Source organism: Puntigrus tetrazona, chromosome 25 (genome assembly GCF_018831695.1).
Source record: "Puntigrus tetrazona isolate hp1 chromosome 25, ASM1883169v1, whole genome shotgun sequence".
NCBI classification, from domain to species: domain Eukaryota; kingdom Metazoa; phylum Chordata; class Actinopteri; order Cypriniformes; family Cyprinidae; genus Puntigrus; species Puntigrus tetrazona.
Window position 1 is genome coordinate 8394459 of NC_056723.1, and position 18321 is coordinate 8412779.

The following is an 18321-nucleotide window of genomic DNA, read 5'->3' on the forward strand; positions in this document are numbered from 1 at the left end:
GGTATGTGAAAGTGACAATAAAGCCGCTTATTTTTGTACCCTCTATAGTTGAAGTGGAATTCAGTTTAATATTTGTCATAATTACAGTGGGATTTTGTACCTGCTCAATAAACTACTCCCAAAACAGTCGTGGGAAAGAAATGCAAGCGTACAAGCCATTGTTTTTAAACTCACTGAATAAACCACACACAATCTGAGCCATATTCCAAATGATTTTTAAAAGGAAAATGTACAAACTATACACCATTAGCAAATTCAATCACGCTACATCAGCTTAGGATTCTTCGATCTTGACGACTATGCAGAGTCAGCACCGCACATGACATGTAAGAATGTTTGTGAAACCCATGCATTAAGTCGTGTGCTTGGTGAACTGTTGCAAGCGCTGTAGGATGCTCTTCTGACCGTAACGCACATACAGAGCTCTCCTCTCCCTGCTGCTGAGTTCAGCCAGAGCTCCCTGATCCTCCAGCCGCTTCCTGTCCGTCTCTACATCCTCCGAATAAGAGTCCAGCGTCAGAGCAGCTGCCGCATGAAGAAGACATTTCCACTCTTCTGACAACCCCGTCAGTCCGTCGAAACTCAGAGCCTGCTCCATTTTATCATCCTCATCCTCTTCATCTTCCTCCCAGCCTTCGTTTTCACGGAACTCCTCGAAATCTTGCACCGGCAAGCACAGGACCTATGCAGTTTGTTATATGTTATGTATAACAAACTATGTATATACGTGTATATATAGCATGAGAAAATATAAATAAAAGGAAGTGGTTACCTTCAGTGTAGTGTAGAGTTCACTGTAAGTCAGCGAGCCTGATTGACCAAAGATAAAAACCCCTTTCTCCCCAACAATCTCCATTTCACACAACATGTTCCATTTGTCCATGAGGAGCTTTTTATCTGCTTCACTTTGTGCCACTGTAATCGCAAAAATGTTTTTAAGTATATCTTCTACTAAAAAGATAGTTAACACAAAAATGAAAATGCTGTCATTGATTACTCAACCCTCACGTCGTTCCAAACCACTAAGACCTTCAGAACACAAATAAATATATATTTGATGAATTCTGAGAACTCTCTGACCCTTCCATAGACGGCAATCTATAATCAACACGATCAAGGTCCCGAAACGTAGCAAGGAAATCTGCAAAATAATCCATGTGCATATAAAAAGTATTCTAAAAGCTTCATAAAATTGTGGTTAATCCCTAATGGGATAGGGAATATTTTACCGATCTTCCTGCCTTGTTTGGACACTTGCTGTCTTTAGGACGCCCCGAAATACATCAAACATATCTGAGTTTGTGTTCTGAAAATGAAAAGAGGACTTTTTATAGAAATCTCCAAAGTCGCACCTTGCACGGCTGCTTTGTACACACTGGACATCTGTATGTCAGCAGTATCATTGCTGTTAGTAGGAAACGGCTCTGCAAAGCCGTACATGTGGAGGAGCTGCCAGTTTGCCATCTGCCCGTAAGTGTTAAAGACCTCCTCGTCCTTTTCTATGTGCCGCACGGACACCATCTTCAAACACTCCTGTGCACGTAAATGTGAGCTGTGAGATTTCCAAGCATCTAGCATAATTAAAAATAAAAAGCTATGCTTGTGCACCACATACGGGTGTATATTCCAGATTGGCGTTGTGCTTGGAAACATGATTCAGCATGTCGGCCATGGGCACCATCATTGGAGGGTTAGGCTCTTTTTCTTCTTCTTCTTCTTCATCCTCATCTTCTACAGGCTCCTGAAAACTGAAGAAATATTGAGAAATGCTGGGAAACGTTACAAATAAAGTAAGGGGTGCACTTATATTAAAATAAATATAAATTTCATTTCGGCAATTGTTACACATTTATTTTTATCTTTAAAATTAAATAGTGTGGTATTATATATGCTTTATGTTGGTCACCAGATATCAGCATCGGCCCTAAAAAGTAAATCATTAGATGATAGCAAAGGTAATTTAAATCTAAATTTAAAAAAAGTATAATCAATTTGGAATTATTGCTATTTAGTTGTTATTATTAATTTATTTTTTTATATACTGTATATAAATATATAGAAAATATACTATTATCATATATAGAAAACATACCTAAAAATATCTTACAAAATCTTACAAATAACATACATTTATATATTTAACATTACACAATTAAATTTAAATACCCGTCAATAAATAAATAGTAGCTAATAACCAATTTGCTACTGATACATTGTGCATCTCTAAATAGAATAATCACATCAAACATTTAATTTAATTCAATAGCTCACAGGTATCTCACCTATAGGCCATTACAAATGCTACCAGGCTCTTGTAGAGCTCCAGGGTGTGCTTCTCAGGGTCCCACAGGTCAGGATGGGACTTCATGAAAGGAAGGACTATGTTATTGTACTCATCCTGGAGTTTTTTCAGATCCGTTTTGACAGCCTCTGGAATTCCTGTGCCTTTCAGGAGTTTATCACGCTCCTCCTCAGACCTTCAAAGCAGAGACATTGTGACTATAAAGAACCGAAGGATCCTTGATGTGTATCTTAAAGGTCAGTAAATATTCACCACCAGAACCTACCAGAACATGGGTTGATCCAGTTTCCTAAAATCGGGCCAGAGAGACAAATAAGGCTTCCAGTGGGATTGTGTACACGTGTACTCATGTAGGAGACACAGAAGAAGAGGAACCCAGCCTGATGCGCTCTCCAAAGATTTCTTCCCTACTAGACAACGCATGGTTACAAGCCTGCCATAGAAGGTGGGATTTCACTAAATCTGAATGTTCTTATACCTTGCTCAAGAACCTTTTTTACGTTAGTGTTGCCCTGATGCAGAAGAACCTCTCTGGGTATGGAGAACAAGACATGGCCCTCTTCGATGTCCTCTTTGGCAAGCATGCCATATTCTGCCGCTGTACCCTCTTTACTTAAGTACACCTAAAGAGATTAATGTACACTGTGGTAAATATTTCCAAGTTTTGGTTTTTATCTCTATTTGTCATTTGATTAAAATACATGATCAGACCTGTGCTGATGATGAACCTTAAACTTGAAAATATTAACTTGGATTTAAACCATTTAAAATTAAATAAATTACAACACTTTTTTTGGGGTCAAAATATTAATAAATAGGCCTACTACACTGCTAGAGCTATATAATATAATACTGTATGTATCTTAAAATAACCCATGCTTACCTTATCGCTGAGAGTCAGCTTCACACTATCGCACCACAGCAAGAAGTTTTTCAAGGGGTCCAGCACACGTTTCTCATCATCTATCTGAAACACACGATGCTCTGCTGAAGACTCGCCACGATAAGCACAATAACTGTATTTCAAGCTAAAGGCGATATCTGAACCGAAATTATGAATTATGAGGAGTGATACTAATCATATTTGGAGAAAACGTCGTTGTTTACCTTTGGCCGTTTTGCATCTGTCGCCATTTTTTTAACGCAGTTAGCCTCGTTGGTGAAATATTAAATATATATTTTATATTATAATAATGACAAGCACACAGGAATACAGTAATGGTTATTTTCTATATGCTTCCATGTGAGCAACTTCTTCTTCTTTCTCTATGTCTGTAGAAAGTAACACGATAATGTTCTTTGGCGCCACCTACTATAAGAATACTACTACTACTACTACTACTACCAGTACTACTACTACCACTACAACTTCTACTACTACTGCTACTACTGCTGCTGCTTATAGAAAACAAAAAAGTATTAATGATAATTAAAATTAAATAAATAATCCACATAGCGTTTTAATTTAATATTAAAGTTTGTGCATTAATTTAGAATTTAACTATTCAGAAATTCATATATCATGGTGAATAACTACACATTGCAGTCCAAAGGAAAGATTTATGCAAAAATAAATTATTACTTTTTTTGTTTCACAGAAATTGGATATTTGCTATATGTTTTAAAAAAAAACAGACACAAAGGCTACATTTAGCCACTTGATTAGAGCTTTATTATGTTCTCCCATTAAGAAATTTTTGAAGATTCTGTATCTGCGCTCAGTTACCTCCAACTTCATACACAGACTCCTCAAAACGCCACACAATTATATTTTTTGAATATATTCAAAAATAATCATTTAATCAGTTTATCAATTATATCATGTATAGAGAGGAGACATATTTGACATTATGATTTATTGTTATCTGTCTCTCTGCGTCTGATGTGCATTCTGTAGGGTTTGGGCGTCATGGTGATCCCATACACCGGGGTGAAGTCAGGTTCCCCGGCATCGTCGGGCCACAGAAACTGGAAACGACGCAACAGAGTGACGAAGACAAGGAAGAGCTCCATACGAGCAAGACCCTCACCCAGACACACACGAGGACCTGTAAAACACAAACGATGATGCTCAAAGAAAAGGTCTGACAAGATAAAATACAAAAATGTCATGTATTTTTGAATGGTTACCTGTAGAGAAGGGTATAAAGGCTTCAGGTTTCTCGAACTGGCCTTGCTCATTCAAGAAGTTGTCTGGGTTGAATTCGTGAGGAAACTTCCACTGGCCTTCTTCTTTTAGTACGGTGGTGAGGTTAGGAATGATCAAAGTTCCCTAAACAATGAAATGTAAAAGTTCAAATTTGTTCTGATGTACTAAAAGCTGGTTTCTAGGCAGGTTTCCTCGCCTTCGGGATGCTGTAGCCCATCAGCTCCGTGTCTTTGGTGGTGCAGTGAAACACACTTAGCGGTACAGTGTTAGCCACGCGCTGAACCTCGTGAATCACAGCCAGTGTGTACGGCATATTGTGTCTCTCTTCATACGATGCGTGATCTTTACCTTCCAGAACCTCATCGATCTCTTTTTGACATTTTGCTGGTGAGAAAACAAGGCTATGTTTAAAGCTTAAAGTTTAAAGCTAGCTTTGCTAATATGCTAAAACACTCCTGAAAGTTTGCATCATTAAACAATTAAATAATAATATAAATCGAATTACCAATAAGAAATGATTGAACAGTATCATAAATGTAGGCTCTAGTTATTTAGATATATTTTTAGTCTTTTTACATTGAGCGTTATTGCTTTCATGTGTTTTTCTATGAGATTCCTCCTGCTTCGCATGGTTTAAATTAAGCCAAAATCAATGTGTGCTTTTTAAACAGACCTTGAACCTCTGTGTGGGTCATGAGGTAGAGAAAAGCAGTGAGGAGGGTGTTGGACGTGGTGTCAGTCCCAGCAAAGTGCAAATCCAGAATGTACATGATGAGCTGGTCTTCAGAAAAAGTGGAACCATCATTTTTTCTCTGGGGAACACAATATATGATTAATTTGAGTCTCAAACTTTGCTGTAACACAAGCACAGCAATTTGCATGATGTATTTTTAGGTTCAGATCAGATATTAAACTTTGTATTTACAATGTGCATTTAGATATATGGAGGACTGTGTTTTAAAAGAAACACACACCTTCTCAAGCTCGTCCAGATAGCAGTCGATGAAGTCTCTAGGTTTTCCTGGGACTCTTGTGCTCTTGTGTTCGTTGATCAGAATCGCATTCATGTTTTTTAACTTCTTTGCATTATCGAATGCTTTTTTAAATGGCAGGGGCAAGATTCTCAATAAAGGAAGTGTGTCATATATCTGTTAGGAAGAGACATCATACTATACAGTTACTGTAAAATGCAAGTTTTTTCACAGAAAAATATTGAGAATGTAGTAACATTCAGTCAAATTATTCAACTGTCAAATTATTGTTTTTGAAACAATATAGGTTCTTCTATTAAATTACCCTTGGCTATTATTGACTTTGAAGCAAATTTCTTTAGTGTTCCCTTGCCATCACAAAAGGAATTTGTGGCTTTTATTTAATGTAGCTTTAAAACACCACTAAATATTGATAATATACATATTTTTTGGCAGAAATACTGGTTATATTTTACAGAAAAACAGATCAAATGTACTGGTTACTCACCCTGCACCACACAGATATTTATCTAATCAGATGCTCTCTAGAATGATACTGTCCCTCCTCTAATAGCCTACTGTACTTTTCTGATTAGCAATAGCATGTAAAAAAAAATATTATGAAAAGGGCAATGTAGGGAGTAGACCGCAACAGTCAAATACAGAAGTGTTTTGATCTACATTCTCACCAAATTCCATGGTCCATTGAGGATCTTTGAAATCTCTGTAATGTACTGGACGTAATGCTGAAGTATTTCAGTCTTGTAATCAAAGCGGGATCCGAACAGAACCAAGCTGATGACGTTTGATGCAACATTGTGGAACATATTCTGAGGATTTATAGTTCCTCCTACAAATGTACAGTGCATCCGTTAAAAGCATCATGGCATGTTAAGATCTCAGCCAACAAAACAAAGGTTTTTGCATATGAATACCAGCGTTTTTGTCCAAGTCAGCAACTAAATGTGAGATTTCTTCCAGAATTCTCTCCTCCATGGACTCCTTCCCCAGGCCAAAGTTCCTCAGGGTCATCAGAGCAAAGCGGCGATGATCCTTCCAACCGCGGCCATAGTCGACCAATATTACACCTTTAGTAAAGTTAGGGTGTCAGTTGTGGAGATTCTGTTTTGTTTCTGATTCATTTTTAATGACTTGTTACATACACTGTTAAGGCCCAGGCAACTTCATTTTCGTTATTTGCAAAAGTAGGCTACAGATTTTAAACACAAAGTAACAATATTAGGTCTCTTTTAATGAGCTATTGAGTTAATTCAGGTGTTTGTTTATTCTAACATCCTCAATTCCAATAATGCTCACAAATCTGTTTTCAAAACAGTAAAAGCTTTAGTAATTTAGTCGTCACAATGTTACATTGAGTTTAATATAAAACACTGGTAAAAGCAAATATTCCCCCACTTTATTGGAATTTAAATAATATATTTTTACATTCAACTTTATTCCTAAACATGCATAAAAGTGTTTCTATTGCTCATGAAAATGTTTCTGAATCATCTGTGTATTTGAAAAATATTGCATTTATTTTTATTTGCATTTTATTGCTGTTGTATAACAGCAATATCACACTCGTTACACTGTGATTTTATTGCTTAGCTGATATCGACGATTTGCAGCATGAGTTACCTTTATTCTCCGAGAGATGACTGACCATGCAGTCTTGAGGACGTCCTGAGAAGTCTTGAGCCTTTGTAACCAAAGCTTCCTTTATAACTTTAAAACTATTTAGAAAAACGTACGGTTTTGATCCAGTATACAGGCTGAAAATATTCCCATATTTTTCTGCAAACTTAAAACATTGGAAAATTATGTTACAAACAAGAACGACCGAAATGTTTCCATTTGTGATGACCAGCGAAAGCCATACCTTTTCAAAATCCTTTAAGGGATCGGCCATATCCATCTGAAGCAGATTCCCAAATAAAGGGAGAGGAGGAGGTCCAGGAGGAAAATTCTTTGGCCTCTTGATACGGACGAGGAGGAAGACGAAGAAGATGCATGTCCAGATGAGAAACAGAAAGCCCAGCATGCTAACTATGTCTAGCTGTTGTCCCTCTAGATTCACTCAAGCAAAAGAAGCTTGTGAGCTCAAACACTCTTAGTACATCTCCTATCTGAACAAATGATGGCCGTGTTCCAGGAAAGATAAAACAAACCCAGGTAAACAGAGACTGCTCAGTGTTTTGCTTGTCTGTATTTACCTGGATCCCACTGGTTTGAACATTATAAACCCTTCAGTATATACAAGAGATATAACCATATATACAGTTCATTATGAGGCAAGGCATTTCAACATAAGCCAAGAGGAGACTGGTTTTCCTTTGCTTCCAAGAGACGTGCACAATGCATATGTACTACAACGTCATCTGCCTGAACGTCTTCCAGTCACTCCAGTCCAGTCAGCAGAAGTGAGAGAAAAGTGTTTATGTTTGTATGTAGAGATACACACACTTTATTTCACGTCTTCCGAACTGTATACAGTAAACACCCATTTATCCCCAGTGAAAGGCTTGGAGGGGCCAGGCCCATTTTTAAACTCCAATTGGATTCGTCTGAAAGAAGAAAGGCTAATTTTCATTTTTGGGTGAACTAACCCTGTAAGAGACTAGTAAAGAAATTCTTCCCAAACATTTGGGGTGGTTATAGAATGTAAAGCTTTTTCTAATTCTATTTTAGTTTTAGTTTTTGATTATGATAATAGCATGTGCACCTGGACACACACACACACACAAAACAAACTGGCATACATTCAGACAAGAAGAGGAAGTAAGACATCTATTTTGTAACAGGTTTTTATTCAGGCCTTTTAATTATTTTGTGGTCTTTTACGGCCAGTCAAAATGCATACTGGTATGAAAACACGTCACAACATCATTGTAACATAAAGCTGTCATAATCATCATAATGTGACTGTCTCTCTGCGTCTGATGTGCATTCTGTAGGGTTTGGGGGTGAGGGTGACCCCATATACCGGGGTGTAATCAGGTTCCCCTGCATCGTCGGGCCACACAAACTGGAAACGGCGCAGCAGAGTGACCATGATCAGGAAGAGCTCCATACGAGCAAGACCCTCACCCAGACACACACGAGGACCTGTACAAGACACGTATGCTTATATGATTTACAAAATACGCTCACTTTAAACCTACACATGTATACCATTCTGAAACATTACCTGCAGAAAAAGGCATAAAGGCTTCAGGTTTCTCGAACTGGCCTTGCTCATCCAGGAAGTTGTCTGGGTTGAATTCATGAGGAAACTTCCACTGGCCTTCTTCTTTTAGCACAGAAGTGAGGTTAGGAATAACAAAGGTTCCCTAGAGAAAACAAAGCGACAACATTCTGATTTTAAAAGCACATAAAATCCTACTTAATACTTAAACTTTACATGGAGGTTTCCTCACCTTCGGGATGCTGTAGCCCATCAGCTCCGTGTCTTTGGTGGTGCAGTGAAACACACTTAGCGGTACAGTGTTAGCCACGCGCTGAACCTCATGAATCACAGCCAGTGTGTACGGCATATTGTGTCTGTCTTCATACGATGCGTGATCTTTACCTTCCAGAACCTCATCGATCTCTTTTTGACATCTCACTGAGGAAAATGCAAAGTTGTGTTTAAGTTTAAGGCATTCATCATATTAATAGAAGTTTTACAATAAACAAAAACGCAGACCTTGAACCTCTGGATGGGTCATGAGGTAGAGAAAAGCAGTGAGGAGGGTGTTGGACGTGGTATCAGTCCCTGCAAAGTGCAAATCCAGAACATACAGGATAAGCTGATCTTCAGAAAATGAGGAAGCATCGTTTCCTCTCTGGTGAAGAAAAAAAAACACGAATGATTAGAGATAATACTACACTCTAAATCTGTAAAAAATACTAGAGAATACTAGAAAAGTATGCACTTTTGTATGCTATGGCCGATAACCGATAAATATTAGAAACACTAAAAACAACTGCTTTAAATGCTACAATTAAATTTAGGCATTGCAACATTATAATATTTTATATTTGTTTTTAAATTCGGTGAAGATTACATTTAACAGGTTTTCTATAATTCAATAGCTTTTAAACCGATAATTATTTCATTTTATGACCGATGAATAAATGAATATTACAATTCTATAGTGTTTTTTTAATAAATGACAAATAAAATGCTAAAAACAAGCAATACTGATAAATTAGGAAAATCTCTAATAACCGATATCATGCGCAATATAGTGCATTCCTAAAAAATACCATCACAGATGCACACACACCTTATCAAGCTCATCCAAATAACAATCAATGAAGTCTCTTGGCTCTCCCGGGACTCTAGTCTTTTTGTGCTCGTTGACCAGTTGTGCAGACATTTCTCTGGCCTTGTTGGCATTTGTGAAGGCCTTTTTAAAGGGCAGGGGCAGACCTCTCAGCATAGGAAATGTATCATATATCTGCAATAAAATGGAGATTTCTTCACTATACCACTAGTGAAAATAGTGATATTTTTGTCTTTGCCACATAACATAACCCTGACCCTTTTATTTGAACAAAAACAAAAATAATTAACTAATTAATCATAAAAACCCATGTTAAAAGTGGTTTAACTTTTGTATTTTTATGAATATGTTTTTTAGTATAATCATTTAAAAGATGAACTGAAAAAATGTCTCACCATGGCCCATGGCCCATTGGCAATCTTTGCATTCTCTGTATAGACGTGAACGAAACGTTTGAGGAATTCATCGTCATAATCATAACGGGATCCAAACAGAACAATGCAGATGATATTTGATGCAGCATTGTGGAACATAGTCTGAGGGTGAAAGGAGCTTCCTGCACATATAAAATATACATATAAAGCCAAAATGTACATTTTTGAGTGAACTGTTCCTGTAAGATATAGACATGTAACAAAAATAAGCACAATATTACCAACTCTTTTTTCCAGTTTGGCAATAATGTGTGAAACCTCTCCCAGAATTCTCTCCTCCATTGACTGCTTCCCCAGGCCAAAGTTCCTGAGGGTCATCAGAGCAAAGCGCCTGTGTTCTTTCCAACTGGGGCCATAGTCGGACAATATGACACCTGCGATAATATGTAAATGTTATTTATTGGCCTCAGTTATACCAAGTGTAATATCGGACAAGGCAGAAAATTGCTCTTTGGACTATAGAAGAGAGACAGAGCTCACAAGCTCACAAGGATATTGATTAACCACAGTCTGTACAGAGGTATCAGAGTGAAGGTTCATTTGCAAGTAGATTTACCGCTTCCTTTTGTAACACGATTGACCATGAGGTCCTGTGGCCGTCCTGCAAAGTCCACAGACTTAGTAAGAAGCGCTTCCTTCAAAACCTCAAAACCGTTAAGAACCACCCAAGGTTTTGATCCAAGGTACAGGCTGTAAACTTTCCCATAGCGATCTGCGAGCTAAAAGGTTTAATCATTAAGACATTAGACTGCTTGCAGTTTAGTACTTTATAATATATCTTACAATGCAATAAGCATTTTTGGAATTTGGAATATTTTTAATGTATTTCTTCAAGATTTAAAATTAGCAATCAATGAAGTGTTTAGAGAATCCAGTACTGTACCCTCTCAAAATCCTTCAAAGGATTGTTGATGTTTAGCTCCAGCAAATTCCCAAATAATGGCAGAGGACGAGGTCCTGGGGGAAAGTTTTTAGGCCTCGGGATCTGGATGAAGAGGAAGAGGAGGAAGATGCATATCCACACCAGTATCAGAAAGCCCAGCATGCTGACTGATGTCCAGCTGGTAACTGCTCTCCTTTCACATATAAACTCAGATAATAACGCACGAACCCTCCCACTTCAAACACTCAACATTCTCAGGAAGACCGAAGACTCTGAATTTATATTTAATAATTATTACAAGTTTAAGACAGAGCTTAATTATTTTAAAGCACAGTGTAAAAGTGAATGCATTTATGTTCCAGTCATACCATAATCTATCTGTTTGTCTGTCTGCCAAGTCAGGAGGTTAAAAGGGTTCAACAATAGGCTACCTAATAATACAACAACATGCTGGAAATAGTAAAATAGTACATAGAAAGCAAAACTACGGGTGCCTTGAAAGGGTTAAGTGATTGAAATGCATCAAAAGCTGAAAAAAACTTGCATTTTTCAATTTAACACATGACAAAGAGGAAAAAACGGTGTCTGTGGCCCCCACATGGCCGCTTTAGTTCAACGCGCCGTTCTTATCGCCCCTACAGACCGCGCGAGAGAATGCAGGAGCTTCCATTTTTTATCAGGTCATCCCATGATGCACCGCGCCTTCAACGGCTTCAGTCATTCAAGCGGCTCAGCTCTGGTGTTCAGGAGAGTGTCTGTTCTGTTAGGCCATCTGGGTTCGGGTAACCTGTGTCCTGAACCGGACCGGTCCCTGAACGGGGGTCTTTACTGTCTCGTTTCGAGCCGAACTTCCCCGTCCATGCTTCAGGAATCGCCGGCCGTTGACGGGAAGCGAGCGTTTGGGCGGCAGAAGCGGTGCTGTCAGCGACATTACAGCCGAAAGCGTTAAATACACAGACGCAGACCGACCGGAAAGAGAACGGTGGGAATTCAGGCACACTTTACAAGCAACTTGATGGATTTAGAGACCGGAAGAAGCGAACTGGGAGCAATGGGAGAGTCGCTGCAGCCGCAGACCCCCAGTCGCCACGAGAAAAGTCTAGGACTGCTCACGACTAAATTTGTGACTCTGCTGCAGGAAGCGAAGGACGGAGTGCTGGATCTCAAAGCTGTAAGCACGAGAGCTCAGTCAACAACATCATCATCACCACCACCATCTTCATCTTCTGTTATATGTTTTCAGTATCGAGACGCGCTGCGCCGGCAGAATATGCATCGTTTTTAATGTTTGCATGCACGCATATGCACTTTAGGTCATCTGACTCAATAGCAGCACAAAAGAAAGTTGTTTTATAAGTTGCTCTAGTAAGGGAAGAGGGGGTCGTGTGCACGCACAGCCCCTCTCTCTCTATCTAATCTGCTCGACTCACGTAAACTAGTTCCTCTACTAAACCAGGCGAACCAGCTAACAGGTTGCAAATGTTATGTCACTCCAGTCGGCGAAGAGAAAGAGCCCCGGTGTTCGTCGTGGTTTCCCGGAGGGATTTTACTGCGAATCCAATCCGGACAGAAAACTCAAACAAAAGCTTTCAAAACAAGCACGTGCTCTGGAGTTTGGGATAGTTTAGGCCCGCGCGACCCGGGGATGCGTTTCTATCAATCTGGCTGGCGTTTTAACGCGATGTTACGCCTCTAAAATGTGTTGAAAGTATAATTTGGCGATGTGAGCGATGCGGGATTGTGTGTTTGAAACGGTAGTTTAGAAATGCGCAGCTTCGGCTCGAGCTTGATTGCATCAAGTTACTCGCTTGTCAACTTTTCTGGGCTGTTTTCGTCAATTTGATAAAACCAGCAAGCCTTAAAGGGACAGTTTTCGAGAGAGATGAAAATTCTTCTATTTTTTTTTGTTGCTCGCTCTCATTTGTTTTATTTCTTTCAATTGGAAGCCAAAAGATGTTAAGCTGAATGACAGCCTCAGTCACCATTCACTTTCATTGCATGGAGTAAGGATGCAGTGCAAGTAAATGGTGACCAGGTGCCTCTCACGTTGTGCCTTATGTTATTTTATAATATTAGTAAAGTTATGAGAAGCCAGTATTTTATTGAACTGTTCTTTTAGTGGCTTGGTGTGTGAAACAATTTCACTGTGCAGAACGTGTGTGTGTTGTCAAGGTAGTCAATTTACAAGCAATGATTACAATCAATAATCTGGTTTTTCTGTTTATGTGAATGTAATTTAGGCTGCAGATACTTTGGCTGTAAGGCAGAAACGGCGCATCTATGACATTACCAATGTTTTGGAAGGCATCGGACTCATCGAGAAGAAATCCAAGAACAGCATCCAGTGGAAGTAAGGCAGACTTGCATATGCTTTCTGATGGGTTTAATGTAGTATCACGCTTGGAAGATTTTAGTGGGCTGCTAGGTTAAAACAGACGCATTTTCTTTGTGAATCGGAGTAGAATTATGTAATTATAATGTTAATTATGCATGTGTATACTGCTAAACAAGCCATTAATCATTCATATTAAGCTCTTTAATGTTATTGCATGGGTATGACAGACTTTTTTCACTTAAAGTATAATATATAGATATAAAAAAAGTATTGTGTATATACACTTCATTCAGAGGTTTGGGGTGAGTATTAAGACTTTCATGTTGTTGTTTTTTTCAAGAAGATTATGCTTTATTCAAAAAAGACACATTAAAATGACAGTAAAGGCATTTATAATGTTGCAAAAGATTAGTTTTAAGTAAATGTTGTTCCTCTGAACTCATGATTATAACGATTTCTGAAGGAACTGACACTGAAGTAGTTTCTGTAAATGCATAAATGCAGTCTTGATAGACACCTTTTTTAAAAAGTGTCTTAATACACAATAAGCGAGTAAAACAAGGTTATTTTAAGATATAACCCATGCCAAAAATGAAAAATGCAGTTAATTGTTCTTCTCAGACGTTTGTTTAAAATTAGCTGCAGCTTAGACACTAATTCTATTTTAGAGAGGTATCCATTGGAATGTCAACTAATTCACTTGATCTGAATGTCTTTCTATTTTTGTTCAATTGTAGGGGTGTTGGTCCGGGTTGCAACACGCGTGAAATTGCAGACAAGCTGATAGACCTCAAGTTGGAATTGGAGGATCTTGACAGAAGGGAACATGAACTTGACCAGCAGAGAGTTTGGGTTCAGCAGAGCATCAAGAACGTGACGGACGACTCACTTAATAGCCCATATCCTTCTAGCTACGTGTTTAGGATTTATCTTTTGAGCGTTGTAACCACTTTACAGCTCTTAAAGGATAAGATCACTTCCCGAATAAAAATTTCCTGATAATTTACTCACCCCTGCGTCATCAACTGTATGAGGAAAGACATTAATATCTTTGGATGCCACGAGTTAGTAAATTATCTGGGAATTTTTGTTCTGGATAAGAACTAACTCTTAATCTAGGTTGTTTTAGCTCAAGGTTCTCCTATGATACTTAAATTATGTTTGCTGTATGTCCTTAACTTGACACACTCTGGCATATGTAACGCATCAAGACCTCTGCAATTGCTTCAAAGGTTGGTTTTTTTGCGAGTAATTCATGACGGAATTTGGGGTGAACTAACCCTTGAAAGTTAACTATATGCATGCTTGTCTGCCACTAGGTGACACTCTTCTAGCAATCAAAGCTCCTTCAGGAACACAGCTGGAGGTTCCTGTGCCTGAATCTGTAAGTTGTGCTTCTGTACTTCCATTAAAGTTATTTATATAAAAATAAAAAAATACACAAAGTAATTAAAAAAAACAACATTTTTTTTTAGCATGGCAATGGTCAAAAGAAGTACCAGATTCACTTGAAGAGCTCTGCGGGCCCCATTGAGGTTCTGCTGGTGAATAAGGACCCCTCTAGTTCTTCTCCGGTGGTGCTGCCTGTTCCTCCTCCTGACGACATGCTTCAGAGCCTTTCCACCTCAGCTTCAACTACCTCTGCTGCTCCAACCAAACCAGCAGTCAACAGTACACCATCCTCCACCTCCACCTGCCAGAGTCCCAGCAGCACCACCGCTACCGTCACCACAGTCCCTCCCAACACAACCACTGCCTCCGCTCCTGGGGCTGCTACAGGTTGGATGCTGCACATATTTTAAATATAAATAATTTGAAAAAAAAACCTGTGAGAGAGAGAGAGATACTATATATATATATATATATATATATATATATATATATATATATATATATATATATATATAGAAAATACACAATGAAGTAGTTTCTCACACTGTTATTTATTACTGTTGTTATTGTAGACATGTCAAGCACCTCCACTTCAGATACAACAGCCAATCTGACATCAACAGACAAGCAGCAGCTTCAGTCATCTGCATCATTGGACAGCAGCTCCTCACTTCCTGATTCCTCAACCCTTTTTGAATCAGTGAAAACAGATCCTTCAGATCGTAAGTCTTCATGCTTTTGAAAGTGAACCCCATTCTGTCATTAATCTTGATTTGAAAAGGTTTCTGATCTATAATGTTGGGTGTCGAGTCTGGCTTTCTAGATAAGTGATAAATGAACGTTCCTTAAAGGCTCTAAAGGTCAGAATCATTTGAAACAAATTGGCCTCAACGATTCTGACTGTGTATCCTCTTGTTTTCTCAGTGTTGGATCTCCCCAAAGAACTTTCAGAAATGTTTGACCCTAAAGGTGAGAAGCGGTTAAACGTGCTTAACGTCCGCTATTGCTGATACGCTTGACTGATTTTATGTAGCTCAGAATTGTTTTTGTATTTGTCATATTTCCTTCTTTCTCCAAACAGAAATTATGAGTACAGATTTGCTTGAGGAACTGATGTCATCAGAAGGTAAAGCCGATCATAAGTCAGGCCATCTGTATATAGTGTATTACTAAACATGTAAATGTAATACGTTTATATAATCAATAAAAGTAGTTCAAATTTGCACATCAGCTGAAATTGGATCCATTTTTAGAGGCTAAATACTTTTTCATATGGTTACACAAACATGGCCGTGGTATCACTCTTCTTCTCTCTTTCTTTCTTAGTTTTCTCTCCGCTCCTCCGTCTATCCCCTCCTCCAGGTGACCATGACTACATCTATAACCTGGATGAGACGGAGGGCCTCTGCGACCTCTTTGACGTTCCCATTGCCAACCTTTGACCTCCAAACGCACCGCACAATGAGTAGTGTACTTAAAAGAACTTTCTTTTTTAATGCACCCTTTTGAAAGGAGGGGAAAAAAAGAAAGTGTGGCTCTGTGTCAGATCCATATGTATGATAAGCTGATTCTGTGTGTATATAAAGCTTTTTTTTTTCTTTTTCTTTTTTTTTTTTTAAATGTGTATATTTACTCCAACCCCAAAGCGGCTTACTGAAAATGAACTTTCCCTGCTAAATTCAACTACTCCGATCTGATCACGACATCAGACATCCACATAAACCATTTTTTTGACTCAAAAAACCATTAGACTCAAATAGTTTTTATACTACTTTTATATAGACATCGAGGGAATTTCATAACTAAATTCACCAGCAGATGTTAATGGTTCAGTGAAAATACCAGCTAGATGTTCCCTTTTTAAATGGTCTTCCTCTTCTGAAGTAGCACCTTTTTTTTCCCCTCTCGTTCAGTATATTTACTGATTTACTTTATGACTTATCTGGACAGATTGTTAATGAAACAGTGTATTACTTGTGTGATTTATGCTTTTGAAGAAAGCATGTCTCTAATGCATATGCATTTTAAAGCTATTCTGCCATTAGGAAGAAGTTTGTTCTCCTCTTGCAGCTCTCGGAAACACCCTGCGGGAGCAAGTTAGACTAATAACAAAGTGGGGAAGATTGCATTGCAGAATAGCGTGTATTGTGTGGAATTGATACCGTTTGGTGCTACATAGCGATATCTATTTATCATAGCGTCTATTCTCAGAAAAAGCGAAGGATCATACTTTGAATGTTGGATGGACCATTTCTGCTTTGTCTGTTTCAGGTGCGTCACGTTAATATTATTTGTCTCATTCACAAAATGATGAAAGCTCATTTTCATCACAGAATGAAAAAAATAATGGCAACTTTTTAATAATTTTTTTTTTTATTAGCAATTCGGAAAATGCAATTGCATAAGAAAATCTGAACTGAGAGGAAACAGTGGCGATTGTCTTTTTTATTTGGTTCGAAAACTAGAATTCTCTCTAAGAATTGCAAGAAAGTTTGATAAAAGTTTCAATCCTAGCATTTTAAACTAGCTTTCACATAGAATGGCTAGCCTGCAGTGTTTGAATATGAATTTAACCTCGTTTAATGGAGTAACTGCTGTGGAAAGGTCACATATAAGGTTGTGTACAAATTGTTAAAATAGATGCCAATTGCTATTTTTGTATTTTAAAACATTGTCCCTCGCTATGATTTGAGTCCGTAAAGTACATCTGTCCTTATCCCATTTATATATGTATAGATGTCTGTATATGAGAAACTGTCTAAAGAAGGATGTGTGTTTCAGGGGGCAGGGGAAGTAAAGGAAAAGAGTATCAATGTGGTATGTACTGAGTGCTGTCCAAACAGAATGTCATTATACGTGGGCTCCTGACTGAGTCCATGATGGTTGGCCCCACTAAAATAGTTTGTTTTCCTAATGTTCCTATCAGCTAAATGATATTTTTATGCTTGTACACAGTAAGCATTTGCCATTTATTTTTGTACTCGATAGATCTCCCAACAGCTCTGGTTTTCATTAGATAAATAGCAGTCTCTTCTGTCTAGCTTATCTCCACATTGCACTTTAAAACAGTTTAACACGCAGGTAACTTCCAGCCCTATGCATTGATTGGGTTGGCCAAGTCAGTTTTACAGTATCCAGGGAATTCAAGCAGTTTTCAAATCTTCACTGTGTCATTGCAAAGTACCAGAATTGTTGTTCTTTACTGGAATTGTCAACCCCCGTGAAATAAAGAATGTTTTTGTATTTGTGATGCTCTTGAATATATCTTTGCTTGATTTTAAGGCATTTGTTCCTACTTTTCTTGGTTTTTTTTTCACCTAATTCCTTAGGAGTCTGTCATGCTGCTTCTAGGCGCTTGAGTCATATCCTGCAGATCCAGGCATTTCTGTTCAAGTTTCACTTGAATAGGTTTATTGTAGTATAGTGGTTTAAAATTCAGGTTGGTAACATAGTTTTAGTGTTTTGAACCCCTCAAGGACTGATCCAAAATAGTACTAATATGCCTGCTTTCTAGTGACATCAACCTTTTTTTTTTTTTTTTTTTTTTGCTTGTTGGTAATTTACTTAAATGTAGTCAATTAAAA

General features: G+C 38.2%; 4 protein-coding genes across 4 annotated transcripts; 1 reads left to right on the top strand and 3 right to left on the bottom strand.

Moving 5' to 3' along the window:
* Positions 1–199: 199 nt before the first annotated feature.
* setd6 (SET domain containing 6, protein lysine methyltransferase) lies at positions 200–3590 on the bottom strand. The gene is made up of 9 exons (XM_043227633.1): positions 3410–3590; positions 3186–3269; positions 2781–2925; positions 2568–2709; positions 2283–2477; positions 1616–1748; positions 1353–1533; positions 773–915; positions 200–682 (listed from the first exon to the last, which is right to left on the bottom strand). The coding sequence occupies exons 1-9, from the start codon at positions 3434–3436 to the stop codon at positions 353–355; spliced, it is 1380 nt and encodes a 459-aa protein (XP_043083568.1). The 5' UTR covers positions 3437–3590; the 3' UTR covers positions 200–352.
* Positions 3591–3947: 357 nt separating this feature from the next.
* On the bottom strand, positions 3948–7521 carry LOC122330595 (cytochrome P450 2F2-like). Its single transcript, XM_043227749.1, has 9 exons — positions 7305–7521; positions 7064–7226; positions 6358–6510; positions 6112–6272; positions 5426–5599; positions 5125–5263; positions 4648–4835; positions 4433–4574; positions 3948–4350 (listed from the first exon to the last, which is right to left on the bottom strand). Exons 1-9 carry the CDS (start codon positions 7464–7466, stop codon positions 4151–4153), a joined length of 1482 nt encoding a protein of 493 aa, XP_043083684.1. The 5' UTR covers positions 7467–7521; the 3' UTR covers positions 3948–4150.
* Positions 7522–8211: 690 nt separating this feature from the next.
* On the bottom strand, positions 8212–11214 carry LOC122330596 (cytochrome P450 2F2-like). The gene is made up of 9 exons (XM_043227750.1): positions 11011–11214; positions 10684–10846; positions 10349–10501; positions 10089–10249; positions 9694–9867; positions 9111–9249; positions 8842–9029; positions 8613–8754; positions 8212–8530 (listed from the first exon to the last, which is right to left on the bottom strand). Exons 1-9 carry the CDS (start codon positions 11170–11172, stop codon positions 8337–8339), a joined length of 1476 nt encoding a protein of 491 aa, XP_043083685.1. The 5' UTR covers positions 11173–11214; the 3' UTR covers positions 8212–8336.
* A 477-nt stretch (positions 11215–11691) lies between these two features.
* Positions 11692–17987, top strand: e2f4 (E2F transcription factor 4). Its single transcript, XM_043227751.1, has 10 exons — positions 11692–12181; positions 13251–13360; positions 14083–14244; positions 14534–14577; positions 14665–14729; positions 14821–15124; positions 15310–15459; positions 15662–15706; positions 15819–15863; positions 16064–17987. The coding sequence occupies exons 1-10, from the start codon at positions 12026–12028 to the stop codon at positions 16177–16179; spliced, it is 1197 nt and encodes a 398-aa protein (XP_043083686.1). The 5' UTR covers positions 11692–12025; the 3' UTR covers positions 16180–17987.
* The last annotated feature ends 334 nt before the right edge of the window (positions 17988–18321 follow it).